The 13,380-nt window shown below is 44.7% G+C and overlaps 1 protein-coding gene and 1 long non-coding RNA gene across 2 annotated transcripts; one reads left to right on the forward strand and one right to left on the reverse strand.

Annotated features, from left to right (window-relative positions):
* Positions 1-879: 879 nt before the first annotated feature.
* LOC109782149 (uncharacterized) lies at positions 880-11,655 on the reverse strand. Its single transcript, XM_020340743.4, has 3 exons — positions 11,288-11,655; positions 1,820-3,974; positions 880-1,537 (listed from the first exon to the last, which is right to left on the reverse strand). The coding sequence occupies exons 1-3, from the start codon at positions 11,536-11,538 to the stop codon at positions 1,118-1,120; spliced, it is 2,826 nt and encodes a 941-aa protein (XP_020196332.1). The 5' UTR covers positions 11,539-11,655; the 3' UTR covers positions 880-1,117.
* A 198-nt stretch (positions 11,656-11,853) lies between these two features.
* Positions 11,854-13,045, forward strand: LOC120974438 (uncharacterized). The gene is made up of 2 exons (XR_005769837.3): positions 11,854-12,523; positions 12,598-13,045. It is a non-coding gene; the product is annotated as an uncharacterized lncRNA (long non-coding RNA).
* Positions 13,046-13,380: the final 335 nt, after the last annotated feature.

Here is a 13,380-nt window from a genome sequence, read left to right on the forward strand (position 1 = left end):
TGTGTCTGCTATCCGTCATTTCTGACCATTAGATCTGCATCTAACGTCTGTGAGGTAAGTTGTGGTATTTTTGCAACAGTAGCCCACTTCTCTACTTCAATTTGCAGAAAACCCTTTATTATCTTGAAAGCAACCACATCCCTTTCTCACCTCATCAAAACAGACTGAGAAATATATTTCAGTAAAATGTAATATATTTTTAGTGGTATATGTATATCAAAACAAGAGTGTTTTCTTTCAAATTTGTGAACAAGTACTATTCTACTTTGAATCCGTTGCAACGCACGGGCACATTGCTAGTAGGAAAAAAAATCCCAACACGCATGACTCTAGGTGCTTCATCCTCGCCGATTTTTTTGAAGCGGTGGCGGCACCGATGAGCCGGGGCCGCGGCGCGCGACCGGCCTCTCTGGCGGGGATACGAATCTCTGGGCCGTGTGGAAGTCGCCCAGCTTTGAACCCTTTCTGATCTGACAGGTGCATTCTTGCCTTCTCGCCTCTGATTAATTCCTTTTATCTCCGGCTGATCTCCGGCCTGAGGCCGAGTGCCGCCGGAGCACCAGGCTCTGACAATCATAGAATTGCATTGTACACATACATCGTTTCAGTTCGTGGTTGTATGAGATAGGTACTCGTACTCTGCAGTGTTCAGTTAATGGTGAACCAAAAAAAAAAGTAGATTGTTGTGTTACGATCTAGCAGGACAAACTCAACTAGGGTTTAGGATCTGGACTGAAGTGGTTGACTCGTGAAGTCGTGAGTGCTCAGTGACCACGCCATTTAGTAGTGCTAAAAAACACCCTACACCCGGTGTAAGCCTTATAAAGACTGAGTTGGTGTTGAAGCCTCACACCCTGACAATGCGCAACTGCCATGACAGTTCATATTGAATCGCATAGCAGATTCATCATTTTTTCATATATGCATGGTCTTACATCCATTATTAAAGTTGCCCTCATAATGATACATATTGTGACTTGTTATACACAAATTAACTGCTTAATATGAATTCTACTTTCATGGGATCTCCTTGGTGTAACTGAAAATATAGTATTAGTAGGAGTACAATATCCCCTAAACACATATTCAGGTGCACTTCACTGCTGATGCCTCGTAGCTACTCATGGTCCATCAGTTCTTTTGCTCTAGCCACAAGTGCAGATAGAGTTATGCTGTGCTCCATGAGTCCTGCATCACCCGAGAAGAACCTGTACTTTTCAGCCCTTGAAGGTGTACGCTCCATCATTAGCAGTGCTTCCATCATCCAACATTCCTTGAAACAGCCGGCGTACTCAGGATTACACTCCATCATGCATATGGTATGTTCAACTATCGCCCTTCTGATTCCAGGACAATGAGCAGTGGGTATCATATTTGAGTTAAGTGCGTCGACAAGTCTCTTTATGAATCTTTCCTTGATCTGACCATGCTCTAGTTCTCGTGCAAAATCGCCAGGAATGACATTACATATTTGTGAACTAAGGCCAACAAGGACCTCCAGTTCAGTCCCTTCTGCATCCATTATTCCTTCCAGCACCTGCAGTGGAAATAGTTAAGCTATGTAAGCCATGGTTAAACTTCGAATATATTGGCATTTTAAAAGTGGTAATCCGAGAGGTCACCATCTATTTATTTAGTTGTGTTGTGTACAACAGTATAGAAGTGAGAATTGATGATATTGCCATCTATTTACTTGAGTAGTAGCTTAAATGTAGGAGAAAGAAATTGTTGCAATAGCATGCGTAAATATAACTGCCTGGAGTAAGTTACAATATCCGCCTCTAATATTGCACATATAGCCTATATTTGCAGGGCTCACCTCTCTCAGAATGTAGGAGATTTCCTTCAGGTCCGAGTTGCCAAGCTCAGGTCGAACATGCACACACATATTCTGCAACAGGCTCGAAGCTACGTACCTGTACCTGTCACCATGGATCATAACTGTGAGTTCCTTGATGAATGAGTGTGGTTCCGCTAACATAATTAAGCAGTTGTTCGCACTCTCCATTGCCGGAACTGCCAATGCTTGCCCGGAGGTCATTTGTAGCAACTGAGCTGAATCTGTTCTTGAGAGAGCACTTTGGCTGAGAAATGCATCCATCAACCTGCTAATGATCACTGGGATGTGTCCGATCTCCTCCTTTATATTTTCCTCCATGGCAATGTTCTTAATGAGTTCTGTTGTGATCTCCCTCAGTTCATGGCTGCTATCATTGTTATCCAAGATCTCCACAAGATTGCTCAAAAGGAAGGGATGTTCTGAAATATTCTGACGCATAGTTACACCAATTTTCCCTTTAGTCTTTGCAAGTCTGCAAAGTAGCTTCAGTGATGAACGTTTCAGCAGTGTCTTGTGTGTCTCATTACTATATGTCATGTTGGGTCTATTGCTTGTGAACTCTATAACCTTTGTGGTTAGACCAGGGTCTCTGCAGATTTCTATACAATTCTCGAGATCAAAGCTAGCAAGCTTGTCAAGAATTAACATGCCCAGTACCGGGAGGAGATCTTGATCTTTCGATGGCTCCTCCTTTGGAACAGACTTTTTCCAGAATCTGAATATATGGGGCTTTGGTTCATCCATGTTACGTGGCTCATCCCTCGGAATGAAACAATATTTTGCCGTCTTCTTCAACCATTTAATCACCCGGGAGCTCTGTTCATTTCCACCAACTTGCTGAATCAAGTTATCTTGTTTTGGCTCGGGGCTATCAACGCCTAGAGGATCCCTTTCTTTCGATTCGTGGGCAGTGTCCAAAAGTGAGCCTATGAGCTGCATTGCCCCAGGGACAGAGACAATTCGGAGGTTATCTGCGAGCTCAGCAAAGACCTTCGTGGCAAATAATCTAACATCTTTATCCCTTTCACTTGTCCAGCCCAACATGTTAACCAAGCAGGCCACTGTTTTTGTGGAGGTGGTAAGTTCTGATATAGCTTTAGTCTTTAAGATCTCCTTTTTCAGAACATTGTCCAACATCTTAACCCCAGAGAGTTGCTTCTTGGGTGAGTCTGAATTTAAAGATTCCACTGCAAATGTGATGAGGCTAATCTTCTCTGGAGCAAGCACAGCCCCTTTCATGCATTTGTTGAAGACATATGCATAGTATGAATTGACATATTCCACTCCCTGGGGACCGCTAAATCCAGCCTGGCGGGCTAGTGATCTCCGTAAGATGAATGAAAAAATCTCAAGTATGCCGGCAATGGTATAGAGTATTCCTTGGCCAAGCAGCATCCCATAAAAGATGTAGAGAGATGGCACAAGATTTTTCATGTCCCCAAGGTTTTCCTTGTAGTGGTCATCGACTTTAAGGCCGCCCAAGAGTCCCAGCACGATGCGCAATACTGCTGCTGGGATCTGAAGGTTGCCAAATGACACTATCACTAGGGCCATTATGTCTAGCGAGGCAATGGTGAATTTAGTGTAGCCATGAAAAGTGAACATTAACATCATTGCCGTAGCAAACATGCATAAATTCAGAACAACTTGCCGCCAAAATACTATTTTGTTGCCGGGAGCCCGGTCTACTAGTTTGGAGATACTTTGGAACTGCAACCTGCTGATTGTCTGTAGGAGCACAACAGCAAGTAGTACCAGGTACAGTGTCCACTTGGCAGTTGAGTTTCTGAAACTGAGTTTGCGAATGATTAAATTGCCTTCATCAGTAGCATCAATACTATGGCGTAACAGGGGATAAAGCAACAGAACTGCAACCATCGGGCTCCATAATGACGCTGCTTTGCGTAGCGGATTGGATGGGAGTAGTCTTAGACATAGAAATGGGCCAATCGCAAGTATTGCCACCAACCAAGGTCGTATGTGTGTTGATGCATAGTTGTTCCTTATAATCATGCACACCAGAACATTGGAGAAACATACGAACAAGCTCAGCTCATTACTGCCAATAGACTTTATAGCACCTCTCGTACGGAAGAACAGTTGGTAGTCTACCCTGTTGCTGCGACTGAACATCCTGAAGTGCATACATATATATGGTGTACTTAGACAAAAACGGACAACATGAAATCCACAAGGCTATATGCATAAATTATGATCTACTAAATCACAGTGACAGCTGTGAAATTTGGGTCCCTGGAGAAACTTACCCTGACAATATCTTTGGTACAGCTCTATACTTTTAGCGCCTAAATGGAAAACTGAAAAAGAAATTGGCGTATATTTTGTTTGAGTTGATATTTCAGATGATCTGATGTTGCCAAGGTCAATATTCACCCATTTGTAGGCTCCGGGTCATGTTTTTGGGTCTTGATAAAATGATAAATTGTATGTTTTTAAGAAAATAATAATCTAGTTTCATGTTTTTAATAGAACAAAATAATCTAGTTTCGTGATAGACATTATCTGCCTACTTTGTGCCTTCTTATTGGGCCAGCATCTTTGTATATAATGTGAAGGAGAATTCAAACGTTTGATGGCTTTTTTCCAGGCATTGTTGCTTCTCCCTTTTAGCTAAGAGCATCTCTAGCCAAACCCTTAAAATTTAACTCCTCAAACCTTAACTGCTTAAATTTGAGTTGCTCAAAAAACACAAACCTAACCGAACCCTCAAACTTAACTCCTCATTTTGAGCTGCCTTTCCCTTTTTAATAGAACAAAACAATTTCTTCTTCTTTGAGCCTTCTTATTGGGCCAGCATGTTTGGATATAATGTTATGCATGTTTATTTTAAAATATTCAAACGATTGACGATATAATGTGCAATTGTTTGAAGTTTATGCGGCTAGGCTAAAAGAACAGAGAGAAAAAATGTCGTCCTCTAAATATGCTGGGGTGGGGGGGGGGGGGCGGTTAGGTCCGGCCACCGTTGGAGGATAATTATCCTCCTCTATGTATACTTGGTCCTTTACTCCTCTAACGGATAGGGATCGGTTAGAGTTTCTCTTAGAGTTTCCTAATAAAGATGACCCTCGTTTGATGTGTGGTTGAAAAATATAAAAATTCCCCAACAAAAGACTTTTATCTTCTTTTTTTTAGTTGGCAAACATTAGTAGAAAACAGGGTTTTGGTTCGGCCAGAAAAAAGCATTAATCCCGGTTGCATTACGAACCGGGACTAATGTGAGCATTAGTCCCGGTTCGAGCAGCTAGGGCACCGTACAGGCATTAGTCCCGGTTCAAATGGGACCTTTAGTCCCGGTTGGTGCCACGAACCGAGACTAAAGGGTGCGATGCCCATTAGTACCGGTTCGTGGCACCAACCGGTACTAAAGGTCAGACCTTTAGTCCCGGTTCGAGCCACCAACCGGTACTAATGGGGTTTGAGGCATTAGTACCGGTTCATGGCACGAACCGGTACTAAAGGTCCTATTTTCAAACTCTACCCCCCCTGATCGCCTTTTCAGTTTTGTAAAAAGCAAAAGAAAATGATAAAAACTTCAAAAATTAAAATCCTTCCAGATGTAGTTATGTTACTACATGTACTAGTTAGAAAAATTTAAAAACTTAAATTTGGACATGTTTTGCAAAAAGTGTAGGGAAAATGTAAAACGGCTATAACTTTTGCATATGATGTCAGAAAAAAAGTATAATATATCAAAATGTTCAGCATGAAAATCCGCATCCGATTTTGACCGCCTACGGCCTGTTTGCAAATTTTTAGAATCCTCAAATTCTAAAAGGAAAAAAGATATGCTCAAATTTCTGTTTTTTTTTTATTTTTGTTAAATCTGGTCAAACTATGGTCAAACTACTTATTCAAGAAGTATTAGTGTTACTAAATAATTATTCAAGAATATTAGTGTTACTAAATAATTATTTTAGTTTTTTTTGAATTTTGGTCAAATCTGGTCAAACTGTGGTCAAACAATGGTCAAACTAATTATTCAAGAAATATTAGTGTTACTAAATAATTATTTCAGTTTTTTTGAATTTTGGTCAAATCTGGTCAAATTGTGGTCAAACTATGGTCAAACTACTTATTCAACAAATATTAGTGTTACTAAATAATTATTGTTTTTTAGAACAATAGTTTCAAACGCAAATAGTGAAATGTGTGACTTCATGCTCAAGCTAAATTCCTGAGGGTTAATAGGATTGACATCTTACTATTGTCAGGAAAACAACAAGTGCAGACTTGGAAACGAGGGAGAATAGAACCCGGAAGTTAAGCGTGCTCAGGCTGGAGTACTGAGAGGATGGGTGACTGTCCGGGAAGTTAGATGATTTGGAATGATAAGGGGTGATTAGAGATTAGAGGTTAAATTGAGCAGTGATGAGGGGTGATTAGATCTTAGAGGTTAAAATAATTCAGAAATTTGAAAATCAAAAAAATTCAAAAAAAATTATAAAATTTCCTTTAGTACCGGTTGGTGTTACCAACCGGGACTAAAGGTGGACCTCCAGGCAGGGGGGGGGGGGGCTTTAGTAAAGACCCTTTAGTCCCGGTTCCAGAACCGGGACTAAAGGCCCTTTTTCTAGTAGTGAAAGGACTTCTATCTGTTATGGTTTTTATCATTTATGCCGCTAGTTGTCCCACTACTCAGTTTTGCCATTAGAAATTGCAACTGCTCAAAAATGCCAGCATTCCGTGAGTGCTTGCTTAAAATGCTATTAGATATCTAAAAAATGCCATCGATCCAATCCAAGCTCTCGTGTCATTCCGGAGCGGGCGACCCCATGGCGACCCAAAACCTTAGCCGCCCGGGGTCCTCCACGTCTCCGCCGCCGTCGCCTCTGGAGTTAGCCACAGTGGCAGTGGCGCTCGTCTTCCAAAGAATCTGGCTATGCATGAGCTCTTGTGCGGAGGACCTCATGTTTCTTGGCACGGATGCGTTGGGGCAGCGGCCACGCAGGCTGTGAAGGCGAGTTCGTTCGACGGCGGTTGCTCAGGGCTGCGCGGGCAGCAGGGTGTCGTTGCAGTGCGCCGAGGTGGCAGCCCCGGGGCGCGGTCACCGGATTGGCCGCGGGCCTCGTGGTGGTTGGAGTTTGGTCCAGGCTTAAAAATTTCGACGAAATTTCATTGAAATTTCCTAAATTTTGCAAATTGGAGGGGGGGGGGTCCAAAATATTTTTGATCCCAAAATTTTGAACCAGATTCAAACTAATTTTAAAATAAATTTAAGTTATGTTAAATCCAATGAAATTTAAAATCTAAAATTCCAAAATATGCAAAATATTCAAAGTTTTGCATATTTCGATGAGGCCCGAAATTTTCTTGTTTACGAAATTAATAACCTTGGTTTGGTCCGGTGCTCCCTGCACGCGCGGATCCCGCTTCGAGGGAGCTGCGGTGATCGACGCTTGGTGGTTTGGCGTCGATGACCTGGTGGGCTGTCCGGTCGCATTCCTCGAGCTGTGGGTGTGCCGTGTGGTGGCTTGGGCGTGGCTGATCTCGGGCTTCTGCCCGGATCCGGTGTTGGTGGTCGCCTGTGCGCTTGGTGGATTTGGTCGGCGTTGCGGGGATGCGTGCGTGCGGTTGTCGTCTTGTCTTGGATCTGGGTTGTATGCTCTTGTCAGCGTGCAGGCATGGTGACCGTGGCCTTGATCTAGCCCGTGTTGCGCGGTTGACGTGCAGCTCCGCGATGGTGCGTATGGAGGATGGTGGCGCGGCGGCGCCACACATGCGGTTGGAGCGGGATGGCTACAACGGCATGCAGAGTCGTGGTGGTTTTGTCAACCATGTCTGGGTGGTGGACTGGTGTTGGCAGCAGAGCTCTCTTACACACCTCCATGTGGCTTGTGCGGGATGGTCTGCAAGCCGGGAAGGTTGTGGTCATGTTGGATTTGGTGAACTCCGGGCTAAAGCCTATCTCAGACGTGGTCGATGCCGGTATCGATGGCGTCTGACGTCGTTCCCTCCTTGGAGGTGTCGTCGTGGAGCCCCTTCATTTCCCTCGTCGTCTTGGCCTCGGGCCCTCCAGGAGTAAATCTGAGTTCCAGCCTTGGTCAGAGCAAGTATCAGCGCGATTTCTCGACACTTCACTCTTAGGGGCAATGCCTTAGAGGTTCATTCCTTCGTCGGTTGTCGGGGAATTCTAGTTTCATCGTCGTCCTGGTGGGTGCGTGGCCTTGGCATCAGTGCAAGCTGGTGGATGCGTGGCCTCGGGATCGTTGTGGAAGTCGGAGCGGCGGCTTCGAAGATCTCCTGCGCATATGGTGGTGACTCTGGTCACTTGTGCGGCAGAGCCATCGGCTCGATTGGATCTGGGTCTCGGGGCCAGTGTGGAGATTGGAGTTGTGGCTTTGAAATTCTCTTGTGTGTAGGTGTTGTCCTTGGTTGCCTGAGTGGCAGGGCCATCGATTAGACTAGTGCGCGGCCTTGGGCCTAGTGTGGAAGCCGAAGCGGTGGCTCCGGAATACGCCTTTGGGGTGTATGAGTGTCAGCTCCGCCCACTTGGGTGGTGGTGTTGTCGGCTTGGTCGGTGCGTAGCCTCGGGGCTGGCGTGTGCATTTGTCGCAATTGTATTGGTTCTTGGCCAGTTTTTCTTATTAACTGGTCAATTCTCTTCTATTTAGTGAAAAGACAAAGCTCCTACCAGTCGCTTGAAAATAACAAAGCTCCTACCAGTCCGCATGAGTGCACATATGCACATGAGTTGCCAACTTGCCTTGACAGATAGACCCCCACCGTTCATAATGGGTATCAAAAGATCATTAGTCTAGGATCACTACATCAGTGCGAGCTATTACCTCCATTCCAAAATACTTGAAGTTCTAAGTTTGTCATAAGTCAAACATCTTTAAATTTGACTTAGTTTATATAAAAATATACGCATATCTATGACAACATACTAGTTTCATTAGATTCATCATGAAATATATTTCCATACTATATATAATTGATGTTGTAGATGTTAATATGTTTTTTTATAAAGTTAGTCAAACATAAAGATGTTTGACTCAAGACCAACCTATAACTTCAAATAATTTGGAAAGGAGGAGGAGGAAGCATCTGTCACGAGCTAGCGCCGGACTGGTGGGTTTTTGTCAAAAATTAAAAGAATACGAGTAGTTTTCTGTTTACTTAGGGGCAATTATGGTGCTTTTCACTTCTGGGTAAACATCTCTAAAGAGAGTACTCTCTTCGTTCTTGAAAGAGTGTACTTTCAACTTTGTTGGAAAGTCAATTTCTTTTATGTTTGATTGTATTTATATAATAATGGACCAACATCTATGCCATCAAATTAGTAGCATTAGATTTATGATAAAATATATTCTCGTCATATACCTATTTGGTTTTACAAGCATTGACATATTTTTGCACAAAGTCGGTCAAACTTTGAAATAGTCCGACCCTCCAACAAAATTGAAAGTACACTCTTTTAAGGACGGAGAGAGTAAAGACGAGCGTTGCTGAAGTTATGTAGGGGCATTCATCTTGTCCTGGAGTAGAGACCAGATTTCAAGGTAGTGAAAGCAACGCGACTAGGACGAGGTTACATAGGGAGGTGTATAGTGATGGTGTGTTGCAACTAAACCTAGGCATACTCCCTGCCAAAAATGCGTATTTTGTACTCCAGATATTATTATTTTTGCGGGAATGTACTCCAGGTATTAAAAAGACCAAAAAAGACCATTATCTGGGTAATGAAGCACTATATGTATTTTTCTAAAAGAATAATGACAAAATTAAGTCATTTTGGACTTTCGGGATGGATAGTAAAGTCTAGTCTGTAGCATTTTCCGCCAAAAAGAAAATTATGTACTCTAGCATCAGTGTAGCACTGCTTGTTACTACAAAGTATGGGCCACACCCATTGTGTAGCTAAGAGAAGAAATGTATAGAAGATAATGTCTTATTGAGGGTGGTTGGTGTTGATTAATTCGGTCTTGACGAGTTTGCCGATGTTTCTCATATCTTTCTTTGAAGTATCGGTAGGGGTACGGAAAAGATTAGACTTTTATAGATCCCGATTCTTCTGGCAAAGCGATGAGGCCAAGAAGAAATATAGACTGGCTAGATGGGATATCATGTGTAGACCAAAAGATTAAGGTTGGTTAGGGGTCGAGAATTTAAAGGTAAAGAATAGATGTTTGCTTAGCAAATGGCTATACAGACTATCTACGGTGACCGAAGGCATGTGAGTACAAATCTTGTGGAATAAATACCTACATACTAAGACTTTGACCCAGGTGAATGCAAGGCCAACGGACTCACCTTTTTGTAAAGGGTTAATGAAGACAAAAAACTTTCTTCCAGCGGGTGAAGTTCCTAATTGATAGTGGTACCACTACTAGATTCTGGGAGGACACATGGCTAGCGGAGACGTCTCTGGCTTTAAAATACCCCTCCATATATAATATTGTGCAACCTAAGGAGGATTATGTCACCACAGTATTAAACTCAGTACCACTTGACATCCAATTTAGGAGATCTCTTGTAGGGGAACGTTGGAATGCTTGGTTACACCTGGTCCGTAGGTTGATGGATGTTCAACTTTCAGACCAGGCGGATAAAATTAGTTGGAAGTTAACCACGAATGGATTATTCTTTGTGAAATCCATGTATTTGGACTTAATTGATTCCGGGCCATTGTCGAGGTCTTTGCATATACGAAAGATTAAAATTCCACTCCACATCAAGATCTTTATATGGTTCGTCCACAAAAGAGTCATCTTGATCAATGATAATCCGATGAAAAATAATTGGGTTGGTAACCCCAGGTGCTGTTTTGTGATCAAAACGAAACGATTAAACACCTTTTTCTCGAGTGTCCACTTGCAAAATTGTTATGGCGATCTATTCATATAGCTTTTAACGTTCACCCTCCAATGAGTATAAACACGTTATTTGGGACGTGGCTTAATGGAGTAGACATACACATAGCTAAACATATTCGGAAGGGATATGTGCATTATTATGGGCTATATGGAACACTAGAAATGATATGATTTTTAATGAGACAAAATTCACTAATTTTTTGCAGGTTATCTACAGAGCTACAGCCTGAATCCGTATGTGGTCGTTACTCACTCATGCGGACTACAGGTAGCTTATGGTTATTGTGTGCAATGGCTGGGAGATGGTAGCACGGGCTATCTTCAGCTGATTTGGATGACGAGCTAATAATAGGCTAGATGTGTAGGCATCGTAGCCTGTTCTTTATCGCCGAATGTGGCGCTTCCTTGCCGGATGTGGCGTTTTACAGATTTATTTTCTCTTTTTTCTCGGATTTTGAGCTTCTTGGATTTTAAGACCTTGTTACCCTTTCTAATAATATGGATGCAATATGGATGCATGCATCGACTGATAAAGAGAGGCAGGAGGTAATTCTCTTTTTTTTTAAAAAAAAAGAAATGTATTGGCGACATAAAATTGCATACGTACCTCAATCCTTCCAGGAAAATTATGGCCGTGGCAAACCAGAAATCCAGCACGTGGAGCACTGTCGGGTAGCCGCTGAGCACGACGACGGTCGCCCATGTGAAGGCCAGCGTGCCCAGAGCGCTGCCGACCCTCTCCATCGGCGCGATCGAGTGCACGAAGCGATTCAGCCCCTTCTCGGGCGCAGCGGGGACGACCTTGCTGGCGGGAGGAGCTGCCCGCATCTGTACGCGGTGCTCGGCGACGTTTGCCATTCTGTGCTATCAGCAGCGGCAGCAAACAACACTACCACACGCGCACGGCCGTCGGCCGCTAAGGTGGTGAGTCTGGTGTTCGAGTGGTTCTCGATGGGTTTGGCTCTGAACTCCTATAAATGGTGAAAATGGTAAAGGGTAATGTTTGTGGCCGGGGCGCCGGCCGAACCGTTGCGCCGGTCTCGTGCGCGTCGTCTGATGCGCTAGATCGAACGCCCACGTTTTCTCCTCAACCGCACCCACGTCCACGTGCTGCTGGGTCCACGCACCGCTTTGGGCGCAGCTTATCCCTTCGCTTGCGTCGCCTCCTTCTCCACCACTCGTTCTTCTTCTTTTCCCCATCCACATTCAATCCTTGCTGCCGCACGGCGGCGACCAACGCGGAGAGGAGATGCAGTTTTTTGTGGCAAACCACCGGCAGCAAGCAGCAACCCGCGACGACGACGACGGCGACAAGTGCTGCAACCAGGACGGACACAAGTGCTGGAGACCCCGCGGCGGCCGGCGTTCAAGATCTCGGCCAGTTTTTTTTTTGCTGCAACCAAGTGTTTTTTTGCTGGAACCAGCTTCAAATTTTGCTACCAAGTATTTGGGTTTTTGTTTGAAGTGAACCAATTTTTTTGCTTCCACGCTTCTTCCCCTGCTGGAATCAGTGTATTTTTTACTACAACTGTCTTTAATTTTTGCTGGAACTAATATTTTTTTTGCTTCCATGTCATTTTTTGCTGGAACCATTGTATCACTTTTGCTACAAGCGTTTTGATTTTTTGCTACTACCGCCGTGTTGATTTGTTACATCCATTTTTTCATGAGGTTACGGAGACCCACAACGATGTGTTTTTTGCTGCGACCACCGTTGATTTTTGCTACTGCCGGTGTCGACATTTGCTGCTTTCACACGTGTGCGAATATGGGCTGCAAGCAAAAACGGCGGCGAGCAGCAACCTGGGACGACGGCGAGCAGCAACCTGGGACGACGGCGATGGTATTTTGCTGCAACCTCCATCAGTTTTTGCTACATCTGGGCAGATTTTTTGTTACATCCGTTTTGGATGGCAGAGACCAGTGGTCGTCGTTCGCGGGGAAACCTATGCGACGAGTGTCAGCGGCGAGGGACGGGAGTTGCAACCGGCGACGACCTGCGGGACCAACAGTTCTACGAATCAGGCGAGTAGTGCTCATCACGGACGTTTTTTCGAGCTCGCCGGCGACGTGCTTCGAGCTCGCCGGCAACGGGGTCGGCGCGGTCACCCGGGGACACGCGAGGGTGCACTAGCGGGGGAGCTCCTCCTCGAGCTGAGCCGGTCGCCGCCGCCGTGGATTCGGGATGGCGCGACGCAGGGGGAACGCAAATCATTTTTGTTTCTAGCTGTGGCCTGGGGCTCTGACTCAGATCTGACGGGCCTTAATTGCTGCATCGGATGGCTGGTGGCGGACCGGCCGAAAATTTCGGTCGATGTACCGGCGCCTAGCAGTCGCCAATGGTAAAACAAATGCGCAAATATCCATTTTTCTCTTCGGTGAAATTAAATAGTAGTACTACTGTTACTACAAGAAAGGCACCCCACGGCAAGTGTGTTAGCCCAAGGCCACAAGTGTTTCCATCGCCGGGAGTCGCAAGCACAGGTCTCCCGCGACTGATTCAGGGCGCACCAACGAAGTAGAGCTCACTGTCGAGAGTTCAATGTTGGGAGCCGCACGAGACGAGAGAGCTCCGGTAAATTTCCACGGAGCACGTACACACGGACAGCGCAGTCGAGGGCTTGGAGAGGACGTACGGTCGACGTCTTCGGTCTTCCAGGTTCCAAGTCGTCGTGGAACCACAAAAGCCACCTACTCCAT

The sequence above is a fragment of the Aegilops tauschii genome, chromosome 2 (assembly GCF_002575655.3).
Source record: "Aegilops tauschii subsp. strangulata cultivar AL8/78 chromosome 2, Aet v6.0, whole genome shotgun sequence".
Classification (NCBI taxonomy): Eukaryota; Viridiplantae; Streptophyta; class Magnoliopsida; order Poales; family Poaceae; genus Aegilops; species Aegilops tauschii.